The 19,802-nt window shown below is 39.1% G+C and overlaps 1 protein-coding gene across 1 annotated transcript in view; it reads right to left on the bottom strand.

Moving 5' to 3' along the window:
* Positions 1–19,802, bottom strand: part of DCBLD1 (discoidin, CUB and LCCL domain containing 1) — a 112,043-nt gene that overhangs the window by 63,991 nt on the left and 28,250 nt on the right. The window contains exon 2 of the mRNA XM_043999753.1: positions 13,401–13,613. Within this exon, the coding sequence (XP_043855688.1) occupies positions 13,401–13,613 (213 nt within the window). The remainder of the gene's footprint in view (positions 1–13,400; positions 13,614–19,802) is intronic.

Below are 19,802 nucleotides of genomic sequence, written 5' to 3'. Positions count from 1 at the left end.
CAGGCAATGGGGCAGCTAGGTGGCACAGTGAATAGAGAACTAGCCCTGAAGGTGGGAAGACCTAAGTTCATTTATTTATTTATTTAAAGTTTTGAGTTCCAAATTCTATCCCTCTCTCATTCCCTCCCTACCCTCCCACCTCCCTGAGGTGGTGAGTACTCAGATATAGGTTATACTTTATTTATTTATTTAAAGGAGGATCTGAGTTAAATCTCACTTCAGACACTTACTAGCTGTGTGACCCTGGGCAAGTCACTTGACTCTAATTGCTTTAAACATCTGGGGCCATCCTAGTTGTCCTGATGTATATCTTGCCACTGGACCCAGATGACTCTGGAGGAGAGAGTGAGGTTGGTAACCTTGCACATCTCTGCCTCACTTAAATCTAATTTACTGCAAGTCATGACATCACCCCAATGTCATGATCCTCTTCCAGAATGAAGAATAAACAGTATTTCAGGCAGCATCTGAATATACTACAGAACCTTTTAGACACATAATGAACACAATGCTACATTCACCACCTATATAAGGACAGTAGGGTTTCAGATCTAGGATGCCCCCATTAAATGGAAGCTTCTTGAGGGCAAGGACTATCCTTTTTGCTTGTATTTATACCCCAATCCTTATCACAGCACTTGTTCCACAATAGACAATACTTATTGACTGGCTACCTGACTGACCTGATGAAACCTCTGAATTAACCTCTGAGTTTATTCTCATCTAAACCTGTGCTTTTGGTTAGTCAGCAATCAGTATAACAAGAAGTACTTGTTAAGCACTTCTTTTTTCTGATAGGGCTGGGAATATGAACAACAAATTAAAAAAAAAACCAAAAAACAATTTTCAAGAAGCTTACAACAGAAAAGGGAGCTGACCAAAGCAAGTGAAAAATAAAGGAAAGAGAAGGGGTATCAGAAGAGAAGATAGATTAGGGAGTTCCAGATGACTAGAGGGAGAACCAGAAAACTGAGGGTGAGCTAATGGAGTGCTAATGGAAAAGATTATGAAGAGCAGCGAAGGGTTTTAAGGAGAGGGTGATGGATATGGAGTGTCACGCAAAAAAAGATAATTTAGCTAACAGCACTTTGGCTAACTGCAAAGGAAGAAAAATGAGAGCGACCTGAGGCAGGGATGAGAAAATGAGTGAGAATAAGGGTCAATTATGTTAAAGGAGTTAGAAAGTAAAACCTGGAGAGAATATTCTAGAGAGGCAGAGACTGGTGATAATTGGTTGCTGTAATGAGCTGTGAGGTAAAATTGAATGTAGACAAGGTGAAATTTGCTCAGATGCATATATGTATAGCTCATTAGAAAACTGATATTTTGGCAAGCATATGTCTCTATGCATATGGGCCATATGTCTTCGGTGTCTTCAGCATTCTAAAATTATTACTGTATTCCTGAAAACATGCACTATAGAGTAAGAAAGTTAAACCCTTGCCTGCTACCTCATCTTTGCCAACAAGGATTATATGAAAATACAGGGTGGTTCTATCCTGCAGCAAACCTGTGGCATTATCCTAATTTCCCTGTTACTTGCAGTCAAGTGTTTGAAACTCAATTCTTTGTTTGAAAGAGCAAGAAGAAATGACAGGCAATTCCTTCCTAAAGGTGGACTGCTATTTAGTTCTGCTCACTTGCTATCTAATTGGCTTCACATGTGCATTGTGATTTTTTTTTTTAAATGCATGCCTCAGATATGATTTTAAACTTCTTTAAAATTGGTATATGATTCATATACATTAGATCTTTAAGTGAAGGTCAGAGGCCAAAGCACCAGAATGATGATCTACTACCTTTAAGAGCCTATATTCTTCCAGGAAGTGGCAGTGCCCCTTGGTAATGTCGTGAATCTCGTTTTAAGTATTTTACATCTTCAATGTAAAAATGTAGGAATGAGGGGGCAGCTAGGTGGCAGAGTGGATAAAGCACCAGCCCTGGATTCAGGACGACCTGAGTTCAAATCTGACCTCAGATATTTGACACTTACTAGCTGTGTGACCCTGGGCAAGTTATTTAACCCTCATTGCCATACAAAAAACCCAAAAAGAAACAAAAACCCAAACAAACAAAAATGTAGGAATGTACATGAAAAGAATTGAGCTGGAATTCAGTATTGGATCACTGTATAAGTGGATGTCAAGCTGAAAGCTTGAAGCATCCTTGGTTTTACTCTTCAAAATCCTGGTCAAAATTTGGTCAAAGTTATGCAAGAGGATGGCTAAATGAGTTCCTTATTTTCCTATTTTTAACCTATCCATAGTGTTCTTCATCCATACTAGCCTTCACATATATTATTTGGATACAGAGCTCAAGGCAAAATTAGATGGAATCATTTATAATGAATGGGCCTGACTCATCTACTTAAAATTCTGTTGCCCCATATCTCTTTCATCTTGATCTCTTTTTTTAAAAAAATCACCCACAGAATGGGTTCCATACTTTCAAATCCTTTTGAAGCTAATTTTAGATGAGTAAAAAAAATTGGCTTATTCTACTTCAGCACTTCCTCAGAAAGGAATTCAATATATAACTGATAAATTCAAATGTGAGAAGTTTCTTCGTTGTCCTTTTGAATAAAATTATTCCATCACATTTGAAGCATATTGGTTTTTTACTGCCAGCTGCAAAAATTATCACACCTAAAAAATTAGAATATAATTATAGCCATACCTCAGAAAGGTAACAAGGCAATACACAATTAGAATATTTCTCCATATATAATGCATATGTAATCAATATGTCATTTGATAATAAATAACAATAGAGAAAGATCATTTAGCTCTCCTCAAAAACTGTGAAATAATCTTCCAGATGTCCCATACTTTTGAGGGCTGTCTCTTAAATTAGACCCAGGATTCTTTTATTTGTGGTAAAAAGGCACTGACTACCAAGCCAAGGAAAACTGTCTGTGTACCCCTGACTTTAGGCACTGGATTTGTATGAGAAACAAACATCCTCTCAAATATCTATTTTCTTGGCAGTATATTATTTGACATGATTTTAATACTGTTTGACTCAGAGATACTACTACTAGGTCTCCAGTCCAAAAAGATCAAAGAAAGAAGAAAAGGACTCCTATGCATAAAAATACTTATAGTGTACTTTTTGTGGTGGCAAAGAATTAGAATCTAAGGGGGTATCAAGTGGGGAATGGCTGAAGAAATTATGGTACATGAGTAAAATGGAATAATATGTTGTGAGAAATGATGAAGTAGATGGTTTCAGAGAAAACTGAGATTTGTATGAACCAATGCAGAGTGAAGTGAGCAGAACCAGAAGAACAATTTATAATAATTCAACATCATAGAAACAGGCTACCTACCTCCTGATGGAGGTACAAACTGAGACAATACAGAGTGTTTCCAAAGTCTTAGTGTATGCCAAAAAAACCCCAAAACCCCCCAAAAACCCCAAGGGGCAGCTAGGAGGCGCAGTGGATAAAGCACTCAGGAGGACCTGAGTTCAAAGTCAGCCTCAGACACTTGACACTTACTAGCTGTGTGACCCTGGGCAAGTCACTTAACCCTGATTATACCCCCCCCCAAAAAAAACCCAAAAAACAAAGTCTTAGTGTAGTTTTAAATTATTAAACCAGTTGGGCAAGGTGTACAGGGTGGATGACGGTGAACTGTGACCTAGGAAGAGCCTGTTGTAGATGATGAAGCAAAAAAGACACGGATGTATTATGATGATCTGTGCCCATCATCTACAGCAGGCCGTTTCCTGGCCAAGCTTTACTGTCATCCCCTGGACGCCTTACTATCTGCCTTGCTGTTTTGCCCCTCCACCATCACTCCCCAACAGCATCAATAGTCCCAGAGACATGCCTTGGAACTCTGCCCCAGAGCTGAGCCTGAATGGCCAGTGAGTAAATGCAAACTCCCCTAACTATATCTGTCTGGCCCCAGACCATACTTCACATCTATACATCCCTGCTATCTTAGAACTTCTTGATATCTTCCTTGCTTCAGACTCATACCCTCCTGCCCAAAGTTCTCCTATTCCTTCCCCTGCAAATTACACATAAGTTCTTTCTCTGGATACAGTAACCAAATCCAAATTGATGCTATCACTATTATAGAAAGGGCATGATGTCTCAATGACTCCACTCACCATTTCTTTGCCTCTTTATCCCCCCCACCCCCAAATTCCCTTCATGGGCCATCACTCTGTTTTCTTCCATTGGATTATACATTCCGTGAAGGCAGGTACTCTTTTTTTTTTTTCAGGGCAGTGAGGGTTAAATGACTTGCCCAGGGTCACACAGCTAGTAAATGTCAAGTGTCTGAGGCTGGATTTGAACTCAGGTCCTCCTGAATCCAGGGCCGGTGCTCTATCCACTGCGCCACCTAGCTGCCCCTGAAGGCAGGTACTCTTGTCATCATATTCCTCCTCCCCTACTCTATGATCCAGCTAATCATTCTTCTCTTTGTTCATCACTCAAAATACTTCATCTCCGGTCTCTGTAACCTGCACTGGACATCCTCCATCCCTAGAATATAATCCTCTCTTCACCTCTGCCTCTCAGAGCCCTTCTCTTCCTTCCAGATGCAGCTCAGACATCATCTTCTGCATGAAGTTGTTACTGATCTGTCAACTGCTAGTACCCTCCTTTCCAAACTACTCTGTATATATTTGTACTTATTCACTTTCTATTCATGTTGTCTATATTTTTATATGTACTTGCTGTCTATAGAATATAAACTTATTGAGGGTATGAATTGTTTCATTCTTCATATTTGTAACCCAGGCACTTAACAGTACCTGGCACACAGAAGACACTTAATAAAGATCTGAATAATAATAATAAAAATAACAGCTAGGGGCAGCTAGGTGGCAAAGTGGATAAAGCACTAGCCCTGGATTCAGGAGTACCTGAGTTCAAATCCGGCCTCAGACACTTGACACTAGCTGTGTGACCCTGGGCAAGTCACTTAACCCTCACTGTCCCACAAAAAAATAATAATAATAGCTAGCATTTATATTGTACTTTAGGATTTGCAAAGAGCTATGCATGTAATCTCACAATAATCCTAGGAGGTAGTTGCTATTAATACCCCCACTTTACAGATGAGGAAACTGAGGCCAGGAGAGACAACATGACTTAATCAAGGTCACACAGCTAGGCACAATTTGATCTCAGGTTGTCTGGACTCCAAATCTAGTCCTCTATCCACTGCACTACATAGATGTCTGATCCTTGTCTTTGTAACCCTGGTGACCAGCACATAGGAGGAACTTAATAAATTTTTTTTTTATTCATTCCTTCTCATCCTGTGTTACTCTTATCTATTTCCTTCTGTAAAGCCTCCAGAGGAAGTTCACCCACTGTGTGAACTGTGTGGAGGTCTTGCTTTAGATATTCTGACAATGCATGGATACAAATGGAGGCTGTTAGTCTGTTATCCTGCACACCACATGACTGGCTCATCTTTTCTGGTCATACATCTGGTGATACTGTTTATGCTACTTCTCAAATACAATTTATTGCTAATATGTTGGAGATGCTGAACCCACCTCGGCACTTAGCAAAGTGCTTGGCACATAGTTAGCATTTAACAAGTTCTTGTTGATTGATGTGTCTCTTCATTACCTTTTGGGAGATTTGTAGTTTTAATTATTTAGACAATATGGTATTACCAGACTCTTAGCCATATGACACTATTGGAAGAATATTGATGTTTAAAAAAAATGGAACTTTATTTTAGTTGTTTAGTTGTTGTTGTTTTCAGTTGTTTCAGTCGTATCTAAGTCTTTATGACCTCATTTGGTGTTTTCTTGGTAAAAATGCCGGAGTAGTTTGCCATTTCCTTCTCCAGATCATTTTACAGATGAGGAACTGAGGTAAACAGGGTTAAGTGACTTGCCCAGGGTCACACAGGCAGTGTCTGAGGTGAGATTTGCAATCGGGAAGATGAGTCTTCCTGATTCCAGGTCCAGAACTCTATCTACCATGCAACCTAGCTGCCCAGGAAGAAACTTAGGGTCACTAAAAGCACTGTATAATTCCCCAAATGCAATTTAGACCATGCTCCTCCTCCTATTTAATCCTGGAATTGGATCATTGCCTGCATGGACCAGATCCATGGATTGTGCACCCATGCATCCATCTATTCATGGTCTAGACAAGATATTCTTTACCTACTTGGATTCCCATGTGGATGGTTAGACATGATTATGGATTCCATACAGAAGGCTGTCTAATACTCTGGGACTTGAAGCAATTAGTACAGTAACATCCATAAACAGGAGCATCTGAAGGACATTGTACCTATGGGAAATTTCTCTTCAATTCAACCACTGAGCAGCACTTATGCCATGATGGTGGCAAACTACTTTGGTAAGCATGCAACCCCATGTTATAAAGTTATAAAACATAACTGTCTATATTAACAAATCAGAGGGTAATTGAACAAGGTGTTTTCTGTTGATACATATTTCAAGAAATCTTAACATATGCTTATTGAAGATGGCCTTTAATGGACAGAGAACTGGCCCTGGAGTCAGAGGGCATTGGTTCAAATCTCACCTCTTGACATTCACTAAAATGTGACTTTCTGCAAGTTACTTAACCTTCCTGGGGTTCAGTCTTCTCATCTGCAAAATGAGGGGAGCAGACTAGCTGGTCTTTAAAGTCTTTTCTAGCTCTATTATCTATGTATGATCCTTTGATCATCTTGCTCTACCCAAAGAAACACTTTTTCATTGTCAACCAACAATAAGTACAATGGAATCTTATATCCTCTGTATTTTTTTATTCAATTATATAATTACAAGGGTGGGCAGTTAGATAGCATTCTGGGCCTGGAGTCAAGAAGACTCATTTTTGTGAGTTCAAATCTGTTTCCAGACACTCACTATGTGACCCTGGACCAGTCACTTAACCCTGTTTGCCTCAGTTTTCTCATCTGTAAAATAAGCTGGAGAAGAAAATGGTTAACCACTCCAGTATCTTTGCCAAGAGAACCTCGAATCAGGTCATGAAAAGTTGGACAGTTCTGAAATGACTGAACAAGCACAAGAATAATAACTATAAAACAGGATCCACTGTAGAAAAGCATTTGCTAAAGACTGGCTATTTCCTCTTGTCATAAAACTTCATCAAAGATGCCCTAGATATATGCATAATGATTTTCTAAGATTTTAGATTTTGTGGAGAAAGGAAAGAAGGCTTATAGGTTATTGAAACTTCCTTGGTATTCTTTCCTGATTTGTTCCAAATATTTTGTATCCTCTTCTCTTTTAGATATCAAAGATGATCCATCTGGTAGTATTGTTAAAAAAAAAACAGCAAATAATAAAATGGCAATAATTCAGTGTCTGCATTATATTGCCCTCTGTCCCCAATAACATGAGAGAGTAAATATAAGACTGCTCTGAAGCCTGTGTGGGTGGTCAAATTTGTTGATAGTGCATTCTGTTGTTAGGAATGTGAATTACAAAAGTGCCTTCAGTATGTGAGCCAAGAGTTACAAAACAATGCTAACATGGGGGTGAACATTTTTTTTAGATTAACTGCATGGCGATATGGCTAAAAGAAAAAAAAAAAGCCTTTTTTCAGTGTACTCTCTGATGAACCTTTGCAGAGCTTAGTTAGTAACAGCATGACATATACATACATACACAGAGAAAGAGAAATCAAAGCCCACATGTAATAAGCTCTTGTGATTTTATAAAATGTTAGTGGGTTTAAAATATCAAAGTTATATCAAAAAGAGATTTGGGAACTGGCTAACAAAAATCAAACTGAACACAGTAATACTTCTAATTAACAAAAAAGGCATGTTATAACACCACTCTTTGCTGCCTCAAATGGCGTCACTGAAGTGGAAATTCTGAGAAACATGGTGATAGATTCTAGAAGATGAATTCTTTCTCTCCTCCCTCTAGATGAAATATGTTACCTCTCCAGACTCACTGGCTCTAAAACCTCCCTCAAGACAATTCTCTACCCAGTGAGCCAGAGCTGTCTACTGCTATAGCCTGGAGGGTGCTGATCCTGCTGCTGGTGATATACCAAGGCAGATGGTGGTACACTGGATAGAGCATTGGGCCTCAATTCAGGAAGACCTAAGTTCAAATCCAGCCTCACTCACTAGTTATGTGACCTTGAGCAAATCATTTCACTTGTTTGCCTCAGTTTTCTCAACTGTAAACTGGGGATAATAAAAGCACCTCCCCCCCCTCCCCAGCGGGTTGTTGTGAGGATAAAACAAAATACTATTTGTAAAGCACTTAGCACTGTGTCTGCAGTAGGCATTATATAAAAATGCTACTGTTATTGTTGTTGTTGTTATTTATTAGGTAACAGAAGCATGTGAGTTCCGGGAATGAGGAGCCAATCCTACGTTCTGATCTACCCCTAAGACCTATCTATACCTGACACAGTACCATTATTGTTTTCCCCTGGGATACGCTGCATCTGACAACTCAGTGCTAATAAATCCAGAACTTCTCTCAACCCACTCCTCACCCCCAGGATGACTTTGTCAAAAGCTCTGATCCCAGAGAGTTTGTCAATTGAGATGTGTGTAACACACACCAACAAGAGATACTTGGCCAAAAACGTTAAATATTTGTGAAATTAATCTTTGATACAAAGGTAGCCTTTGTGATAGCCACAAAAATGGAAGAGTTCTGAAAAATGCTAGACATTTTCTTTTGTAAAGATGGACAAAATAAGATTAAATGACTCTCAATTCAAGCAAAAACTTACTTGAGAGAGATCTATTTTTCCCCTTCACTAATGACAAAGTTTTGAAGCTCTAGAACCTGAGAAAGATTAATAATTAATTTCCTAGCTTTTATTACTAGAAGTGAATTATAGTTCTATTACATATTTACTAGAAGTATCCTAGGCCGCAAACTTCAAGAATTCAGAAATTTTATCAAGTTCACCATAATATGAATGTTTATTTTAAAACCTAGCATGTATGGCACATGAGTTAATCTGTTCCTTTCTCTATTTATACACACTAAGAATATTTCCCAGGGAGCAGCTAGGTGGCACAGTGGATAAAGCACCGGCCCTGGATTCAGGAGGACCTGAGTTCAAATCCGACCTCAGATACTTGACACTTACTAGCTGTGTGACCCTAGGGAAGTTACTTAACCCTCATTGCCTCGCCAAAAAAAAAAAAAAAATTATTTCCCACCATCTTTATCCACACAATTCAAAATTCCCAGAGTCATTACTCACCTCAGAAACCTGCCTAACAGTAAGTGACCTGACCATTCTGGGTACTCCCACTCCACCCATACTGCCTTGGGCAATATGATGGGAGCAAAGGAAGATTATACCTGCCACTTTGTCAGCAAGTGAAAATTAGTTAATTAATTACTCATGGCTGGAAAAGATAGAAAGGAGGCTTTCCCAAAGGAGACGATCTGACCCTGAGGCAACCTACCTTGCCATTTTCTACTTCTATTTAAGCTCCAACAGGCAAATACTTCTCCAGAATAGGAGCTATTTTCCTAGCTAATGTTGTTCTTAAAGCACTTCTTAGTAAGCTCATAAACATTTGATGATGAGAAGTACTAAATAGCAAATTGGCCCCAGCAGCCTGAAGCATTCCCAGATTTCTGAGTTTTCAACTAAACACAAATGGGAGATACAGTCCAAAAGAAAACAGCATCATCCTTGTAAGTTTCCAACTACTTGCTCTTTGTAGAAGTAATTAAGCAGCCTGTCATTAACAGAGACAGAAAATACCCTGGGATAAAAATCTTAAGGGATTTTTTTTTTCCATGGTATCTGTCTGGGAAAGTTTCAGTAACTGAATATCCTCATCACTGGTCTGGGCCTGCAGAGTGTGGGAGAACTCAAAGAGAAGAGAAATCAACTTTCTGGGCCAAGAATGAAAGGAAGGCTGCTCAAATTTTATTAGTAAACATGTAGTCCCCATGTCTGAGAATAAGGATTATTAACAGCTTCTACACAGCCAATGACAGTTTTACAGAGCTCAGTGAAATATCTGTCATTTCATTCAGCTCTGTAAATGGAATAAACAATATATTTTCACATTAATCATATAAATGTAAAAAGGATTGCCATCAATCTTTACATTTAAATTTAGCAAACATTTGTTAAGTGCCTTAACATACCTCAGGATTCCTAGGATGTACATCCTACAGGATGTAGGTTGGAGTTTCAAATTCAATTCTGGTATTTCTCAACAATTTCTCAAGAAGCCTTTATTAGAAGCTATGTCAGATACTGGTGATAAAAGCCAAGAACAAAACAACAGGATTCTTGAGGATCCTCCTCTCAAGGACCTTTTTTATACCTGAAGGGAGGTAGGGAGTGGTGGAAGGTGGGAAACATATAGAAAAATAAATAAAAAATATATAAACAAAGATGCTTCTGGGGGGAGGGCACAGGTCTAATATGAAGAGTGGTTTCTCTCTCTCTCTTTTTTTTTTTTTGGTGGGGCGATGAGGGTTAAGTGACTTGGCCAGGGTCACACGGCTAGTAAGTGTCAAGTGTCTGAGGCTGGATTTGAACTCAGGTCCTCCTGAATCCAGGGCCAGTGCTCTATCCACTGTGCCACCTAGCTGCCCCCAAGACTGGTTTCTTATCAATAGAAAAGGGGTTCCAGAAGGTATAATAGAAGGGGTAAGGTAGAGTGGAGCAGGAACACAGGAGGGATGAGGTTGTCAAGGATGGATATGAGGAATCAGGGAGAGTGGTGGTCAGAGAAAGAAGCTTCACTCTAAATAGAAGACAGCTTAGACTCACAGGAATTCTGAATAGAATCAGAAGGTAGACTGTCCCTCTTCACAGTAAAAGTCAGAGGAAGGAAGGAGGAAGATCCATGTAGTTATTTGTGTGATGGTCAAGGCAGGGGTCTGTGGAGTCCTGGGGCCTGGCTGATGAAGCAAATTGATTTCACTAGTTTAGCATTCAAGAGTCATAGATTACATAATGTCTAGTTCTTTTTGGCACCAATCTCAGAGCTTATCCACAAAGATCAAGGGAATAAGGCTAAATATGGGGTTTATTAAAAATGTAAATTTGGGAAGTTTTTATATTTACAGATATTCAAACCAAATTCTCTTACCTACAAATAAACAAACAAAATAAAGTAACTGTCCCTTGACCCTATGAATTATATATTTCTAGTCCAGTTATTCATATAGCTTACTAAATAACTTGGTGTATATGGAAGGATTTCAGGGGGTCTATGAACTTGAATAAGAAAAAATTATTTTTAGTAACTTTTGGTTTCCTTTATAGTCTTATGTATTTCATATATAACATATCTTGGGGGGAGGGAGAAAAATTTGAAACTAGAAATCTTATAAAAAACAAATGTTGAAAACTATCTCTAAATGTAACTGGAAAATAATAAACTATTTATATGGGGAAAAATAATCTTATGTACTTTATACACCTAAAAATATTATTCTGAGAAGGGGTCCATGACATTACATTTCAACAGACTGTCAAAAGTGTCTAAAAAAACAGTTCAGGGGGCGGCTAGGTGGCGCAGTGGATAAAGCACCGGTCCTGGATTCAGGAGTACCTGAGTTCAAATCCGGCCTCAGACACTTGACACTTACTAGCTGTGTGACCCTGGGCAAGTCACTTAACCTCCATTGCCCCGCCAAAAAACAAAAACAAAAACAAAAAAACAGTTCAGAACCCCAGGATTACACCATTTTCTCCCCACCCTTTTGTGTCCTACTGGGAGAATGTAAAAGCTCCTTGTAGGAAGGCCTTGTTCTGTTTTTGTCTTTGTGAAGGAAAAACAGGAATCTGTGTAATTTAAGATTCTAAATGTGGATTCTAATGTGTTCCCCCAGTTTGGGGGAAACTGACTAAAAATCACTGATAAAACGAGTTTAGGTTTCTGTAAGGATTGGAATGACGCCACCTGCTGGAGACTTACTGTAGAAGAGTTCTGCCCATGAAGCGAAGGTCTTTGAGGGCAAGACCAGGAATCAGGAAGTGACGCGGACTAGTGGGAGGAGGAAGGAAGAGACTGGCGCTCACTCGCTTTTTTTCCTGAGGACTCTGGTGGAGAGCGGAGCTAGAAATGCGCTCTCCCTTTAATAGATAGGCCTTTCTCTCTCTCTTTACCAAATTCTTGTTCTCCTTAATAAATGCTTAAAAGTCTAACTCTTGCTAAAGCTTATAATTTATTGGCGACCACTCATTGGATATTTTAGACAGTTTAGCTAGAATTTTAGCCCTTAACAAACCACAATCATTTCAGCACACCTTCGTGGACTAACAACAGAGAACTCCTGGTGGCCTAATAGTAAAAAGTAAGGAAAAATTTAAAAAATAAACTATATAAAGTAGTTAGTCTCATACACAGTTGCAATAAAAATATTTATTGTCCTTGGATAAGAGACACAGTCAGTCTTGTCTAAATGGTTACTTCAACCCTATGGTTTGTCTAAAAGAACTTCTTTCACAACTGTGAGAGTATTTGGTCACCTCCCTTTGCCTCCTGACCTAGAAGAGGGAATGTCTCCTCATTCAGCTGCATGGAAAATACTCCCACAGAATCCCCCTTCTTTCTAGTTTGATTCCCCCTTTCTCTACCCTCCCTTCTGCTGTGAAACATGTTACTTATGTATCCTAAGTTGCTTTAGAATACTGCTGATTGGCTATGTATTCTAAGGAAGCCTACAAAGTTATAAAAACTAAATGTGTTTATGTGTTGATCAACAATGATATACTAGATTCTTCTCACCAATCCAACAGTACAAGAAAGTTCCAAAGGACTCATGATGGAAAAGGCTCTCCAAATCCAGAAAAAAACAAAAAAAAAAGGAACTGTGGAATATGGACACTAATTGGACCATATTATTTCTTTTGTTTTTGGTGCTATTGTTTTTCTTTTTTGAGGTTTTTCCTTTTTGCTCTGATTCTTCTCATATAACATGACTAATGCAGAAATATGTTTAATGTTATTTTATATATATATATATATATATAAAACCTATGTCAGATTACCTGCTGTCTAGGGGAGGGAGAAAAATTTGAAATTGGAAATCTTATCTAAACAAATGTTGAAAACTTAAATAAATAAATAAATAAATAGAATTTTATAAAGAAAACTAAATGTGTACTCTAGGAAGTTGAAGCTGAGATCAGCAGTTTCTTTGGCATCTAAATACATTTCTTGGCTTTCAATTTACCCTCCTATCTTTGACTCACAGTCACGACCTCTGTTGACTAGTACATCTCTCTAAGAAGTCCCATTAGAGAATTACTCAACATCTCCACTTGTATCCCTGGTGCCTAAAATGGTGGCTGGCATTAAGAAGGTGGGGAAGAAATGCTTGTTGAACTGAATTGAATTAAGTTGCTAATAATATGATAGTATTCTGTCCCCTTCTTCTTTTCCCACAACACATTAATCCAGATTTAATTTACATACCATACGGGGTTGAGGAACTGACGAAGAGTAAGTAGTTGGATTCACATGTTTGAGATTCAATATTCACATCTGCAAGTCTCAAAATCAGTCTTTTCCCCTGAGGGACTGTAATGGTCTTTTCACATATGGTATGATTGGGGTAGGTCCCTGGATAATTCTTAGATGTCAGTGTGCCACTGTCTTGGTAAGTCACCATGTGCCCACATCCATCACCTGTATGAAAAAAAAAAAGGATTAGAAGAGTAAGGAGTACAAATTTCTTGCTCATGAACTCTTGCTAAGGACTGACAGGCTAGATCGCCATATTCTTTTTATTTTATTTTATTTTACTTTATTTGTATTCTGAAGTTAAATTGCAAACAGAACAAGCATTTCCATTTACCTCACAAAGAGTATTCTACGTAAAGTTGTAGATCTGCATTATGTTATTGCCTGTCTTTTTAAGTACATAATAAGTTTAACTTGTAGCTTTCAAAGTTTGTCTGTGCCTGGCCTTTCTCCTACTCTCTGCATTAAAAATTAAAAAGATGGCTCAATGATCCTCTTTTCTATTTTTTTTTTAACAAGCTTTTGCTCCAGGTGACATGTGTCACTCCAATTTTAGACATCAGGTAACTCTCAAGTAAACCCTTAGTTGCATCTCCTTTTCCTCAATTTAGTGCTCTGGCCAAAGGACAGGAAGCTGACATGATAAAGGACTGTCCTTGGAGACCAAAATAGCAGTTCAAAGTTGGCCTCTGAAACATTCTGGCTCTAAGATCCAGGGCAAGTTACTAAATCTCTCAGTACTTCAGGAAATTCTCTAAACTGCAGCTCAATCAATGATCTTCTTTGGTAGGAAGAACTTATAAGGAGTTCCCTACGTACAATGATGCAACAGCTAACCCAGACAAAAAGTCCTCTAGCTGCAACTAACCTTAATGGCTTTGTATCTGATCATGGAAATCTTCTGGTGAATGTATCATTTAATTACATTACTTTATTAAAAACATAATGACATGGGGGGGGTAGCTAGGTGGCTAAGTGGATAAAGCATGGGCCCTGGATTCAGGAAGACCTGAGTTCAAATCCAGCCTCAGGCACTTGACAATTACTAGCTGTGTGACCCTGGGCAAGTCACTTAACCCTCATTGTACTGTCCCCCCCCCAAAAAAAACAATATAATGACACGTAGAGGAGTATACCTTACTAAGGAGAAGGGCCACTTCTTCCTGTGAAACAGAAGAGTAGGGAAGGAGGCAGTGGGGGAAGGAAGGCATTGGGTTAACGTGAGATAAACAAGAGAGAACTCTCAGAGAATGATGTGTTTTTTTCAACCATATATGAGTCGAGGTTCTTGGCTGAGAAAACTGGGGAAGGAGAACTCTAAGGAGTTATGAAATATTTAGAAAATCTGCTGTGTTGAGTAAGATAGTAATTCAGTTACGGAGGTGTATAGGGCTTGCCTTACTACAATGAGGCCCCAGTTGAGTTTATGTAACATAAAGTTGTAGTGGTCCCAGTCAGCATGGTTTTGTGATTTTCTTCAGCTTGGTTCAGTAGCATGTGAATAGAAGGAAATACAGTGGATGTCTGGAGTAATCAAAGGCTATAGATAGGCCAGGCAGGCTGAGAAGAAGCCCAATCACCCCCTGGGCCACGCTGTAGCTTGGAACAGTGTGTCCCAGAAGCAGCGCTACACTTTAAGAAGGAATTAAAAGCCAAGAAATAGATGGCCAAGATGAGCAGGCAGAGAAAGCAGCAGACAATCGAAAACTTCTTTGGGGGAGGGATAGACCAGAATACAGCCTCAGAAGAAGATAATAACAAAGTCAAAGCTCCAACATCCAAAGCTTCCAAGAAAAATATGAATTGGTCTCAGGTCATGGAAGCACTCAAAAGGGACTTTGAAGAGAAAGTAAAAGAGAAAGATTTAGAGAGATGGAGGAAAGAATGGAAAGAGAAATGAGAGCAATGCAGGAAAGTCATGAGAAAAAAGTCAACAGTTTGGAATGCCAAATGGGAAAGGAGATAGAAAAACTCTCTCAAGAAAATAATTGCTTAAGATTTAGGATTGAACAAATGGAAGCTAGTTACTTTATGAGAAACCAAGACACAGTAAAGTAATCAAAGGCTATAGTTTGGCACGACAATGATAAGGAGGACAAGAAGAGTTTAGCATGAAGTTGAACTGGTTTACCAGTTTAGGAGTCAAAATGGAGTAAGGAGGTACATACAGTTAACATAGAGGTAATGGCCTGGGAAAGAGCTGAGTAGTGGAGGGATTAGAGGTGAGAAAATTATGAAGAACAAGGTTAGGAGCTGCAAGACACAGAGAGGGGGCAGCTAGGTGGCACAATGGATAAAGCACGGGTCCTGGATTCAGGAGGACCTGAGTTCAAATCCAGCCTCAGACACTTGACATTTACTAGCTGTGTGACCCTGAACACATCACTTAACCCTCATTGCTCCACAAAAACCAAACCAAACCAAAACAAACAACAACAAAAAAAAAAACCCTTTTGGGGGCAGCTAGATGGCGCAGTGGTTAAAGCACTGGCCCTGGATTCAGGAGTACCTGAGTTCAAATCCGGCGTCAGACACCTGACACTTACTAGCTGTGTGACCCTGGGCAAGTCACTTAACCCCCATTGCCTGCAAAAAAAAAAAAAAAAAAAAGACACAGAGAAAGATGGAATGATAAAAGATTATTAGACAAAGGATCCTCAGGGTTGGTTTTTTTGTGTTTGTTATTAAAAAAAAGATAATGACAAACGAAGGGGGAAATGGTTTTCAAAGACATACAAATAATGAAATAAATCCAATTGGTTAGATCTTCTATTTTAACACCTTTTCCCCCCAACTATTAACATTTCTTTGAAATATCAAATAGGCTAGCATTTCCTAAGAGATAACATGGTATAATACAGAGAACACGAATAGTATTTGTATAACTATGGGCGAGTCACTAACCCTCCAAGCACTTCATTTTCTTCATCTATAAAATAAGGATAATAATTCTAGCCTCACCTGCCTAACACAAGGTTATGAAAAAAGCATGTTATCAGTGTCAGCAACGATTATTTTCTTTATACAGTTCCTGTACAAATCAACAAATAAGGTTTTCTAAGCTATGTCTTCAGCATTATGCTAGATTCTATGACGGATGCAAAAGTATAAGATCTTCTTTGCCATCGAGGAGCTTTTATGACATAATTGATGAGATATGAGTATCACATGCACAAGGGAAAAACAAAAACTCAGGTTCCCACTAATTTTTTTTTCCTGGGGAGTTGTGAGTAGATCAGGGTGTCCCCAAAAGTCTCAGTGTAGTTTTATGGTATTAGACCTTAAATTGAGACTTTTGGGACACCCTGTACAAGCCACAAACTACAAAGACTGGGCCATATAGGTATAAAATTGTGTTGTAATCGAATAAGACACATAAAAGTTAATCTGACAGCGATTTAATGATCTGCATAATTGTTACTGTGCTACATGGTAATGAAATAAAAATGGCAAACAGTTCTAGGAAATGATTATACTTTGACACAGCCAAACCAAATATGCATAGAGTCATCTGGAGGAAGGGAGGGAAGAGTAAAGTATACAACAGGAAGCTACTCTGAGGCTCTTCTCTTTGAAGACCTTAGGGTCCCAAGAAAGTGGACTTCCCAGTTTTACTGGGGAGCTATCTCACCATCTACATTCCCTGGGAACCTGGGACTGTACACTCTCCTCTTTCAGTTGGATAGTTTCTGCTATGACAACCTCCTTTCAATGGGATGCCTGAGCCAATTAAACTGATCTGAAGAGGTCTTTGGCTTCATCATTTGTACCCTCTAACTGGAGCCAGGCTTTTTATGTATGAACCTAAAGCTCAATTATAAAGACGTTTTTTCCTCCAAAGGGTGTGCAAACACATGCACGCGCACACACACACACACACACACACACACACACACATACACACAATTTCCCCTTCTGTGTCCTTAGGTAGCAAAGGAGAAAATCCATCTCTGACCAACAACTATAAAAGGGATTGTTAGACTTCTTCCTTCTTTTCATTCCATGAATACCCCTCCACTCCCATCCTGTCTAAAAGAAGGGATAAGGAAATCTCCCACTGCCAGACCTCTCAGTGCCCTGACTAATGTTCAACAGTCAAGCCAGTACATGCTATTTCCAAGGCCAAGGTAAGGGGTTAGTCTAGCCTCTATGAAAACCGGTCATAGGATTCTAGTACTCACTAATGTTGTCCTCATTCCCAATACTTGAGGCCTCCCAGTTTGTGGGTACCCACTGCCAAAGAGTCAGGGGGGACCAGCTACCTGTGTCCCTCAGAATCCCTCAAGTCCTTTCTTACCCCCTCATTTCTGGCAGAAAGGGGCCATAAACAGTCGTTCTTGATCCTTCCTTCTGGGGTGGAGTGGGGCCCGAGGAGTCCAATACACTGACAGACTAGGCAGATATAATTTAAGAGGAACCTCTTTCATAAAAAGCCTGAAATTCTAACAATTACAAATTCTTTTGTATTAGTAAGGAAACATGGGGTGACAGATAATGGGGAAAATAGGTCTTAAATCTTTATCAGTTATCTACACTGGTTTAATTTAAAGCTTTCTGAATGAAGAAGTACTAAGGACAGAGAAAAAGGAGAGCACATTCTGGAATACTTCAGGGCAATTCAGGAGAGGGTATTCTTGAATGTTAGGAACTTTGGAGAATAGAGGAGGACACCAAGGGAAGTGAGAGAGCAACAAAGACAAACTTCACAATTTTCCCTACACCTAACACTAACACCAAACAAGAGGCCAAACAAGATGTCTTAAATTGAACAGGTCTCCACGGTACCTTTTCCCCTTGGCCGTGCCTGAGAGGCAAACTCAAAGTTTTAGCTTTTTGATGATGTGTACAGGAACCAGAGGGTTATGTTCCTGGGAGAGGCTCTAAACTAGCTGTCCACAACAAAGAGAAGACATTCTGGGATAATTCTATGCTGTGAGCAGATTATTGGAAAGCATGTATGAGACTATATAATTAAGTGTTGAACTGTGTTCTACAGACCACAAGCAAAGTTCAGAAGGGAGTAATCACAGCAACCTTCATAGAAAAGATGGGCTAGCCTTTGAAATAATAACAACAGATGACATTTATATAATTGTTTTAGATGGACAGAACTTAGAGAAACAGACAGGAAGGGGAGGGCTGTCCAAGTCAGGCAATCAATCAACCAACCAACCAGTGTTTATTAAGCACCTACTAGATGTCACTCTATATTAGAGGCTGAGTTTTTATATTCAATAGGTGAAAATACACACATATATACACATATACATTCATCCATATAGTGATCCCTTCCACATGGATGGGGTTAGGGGTATGGTGTCCCTACAATCTGGAAAATTCATGTAAAATTTTTTGGCCCCCCCTTTGTACCAGAGAAGTCTACATTTTTATTAAAAGGTAAAATATGTTGATATTATATAATACTATACATATATTTTATACATTTCTGATTTCTAAATTTTTTCTGTAACATCTGCTGGTCTTCTGTGGCTTCTGCAAAATTCCCCCAAAATTCCCATTTCATTTCTTATGCTGACCTGAGATACAGTAAAATCCACAATCGGAAAAGTCGCAATGTGGATATACATATATACATGTGTAGATATACAACAGACAAAATAACGAGGAAGGCACTAGCAGCTGGAAAGAAGAAATGAGAAAAAAGCTTCATGTAGGAAGTGTCCTTTAGCTGAGCTCTGAAGGAAGTTAGGGATATTCAGTGGTGAGATGGAGGAGGTAATAATACATTCTAAGCACGGGGATAGCCAGGGAAAGGTGGGGTAATGAGAAATGAGTGTCCTGTGTGAGGAAAAGCAAAAACAAAAACAAAAACCAGTTTGGCTGGACCATGGAGTCATGTACAATAAAGCTGTTAAGGTAGGTTGGAGTCACATTATAAAAAGCTCTAACTGCTAAGCAGAAAAAATTGTATTTGATCCGAGAGGTAATTGGAAGTCAATGGAGTTTATTGTATAGGAGACTAGAATGCGCAGATCTATGTGTCCATTTAGGAAAATCACTTTAGTGAACTGTGTGTAGGATGGATTGGAGTAGTGAGAAACATGAGGCAAGGATATCAATTAGGAAGCTATTCCAATAGTGCAACCAAAAGAAGAGAAACTGAATCAGGTAGCTTGGGGGCCCTGGGTGGGGGAGGGGGAGAGGGAGAGGGAGAGGGGGAGAGAGAGAGAGAGAGAGTATATGAGAGATGTAGAAGTAGCAATGACAAGATCTAGCAACTTATTGGATATATGGGTAAGTGAGAGTGAATTGAGTATCATACTGAGGTTGAAAACCTGGGTTCAGCAGGGAATATAATAAGTTCTGTTTTGAATATGTTATGTTTGAGATGCC

This window comes from Dromiciops gliroides, chromosome 4 (genome assembly GCF_019393635.1).
Source record: "Dromiciops gliroides isolate mDroGli1 chromosome 4, mDroGli1.pri, whole genome shotgun sequence".
In the NCBI taxonomy this organism is placed as follows: domain Eukaryota; kingdom Metazoa; phylum Chordata; class Mammalia; order Microbiotheria; family Microbiotheriidae; genus Dromiciops; species Dromiciops gliroides.
The sequence above is the reverse complement of the archived record's forward strand: the minus strand, read 5'-3'. Positions and strand labels throughout refer to the sequence as shown.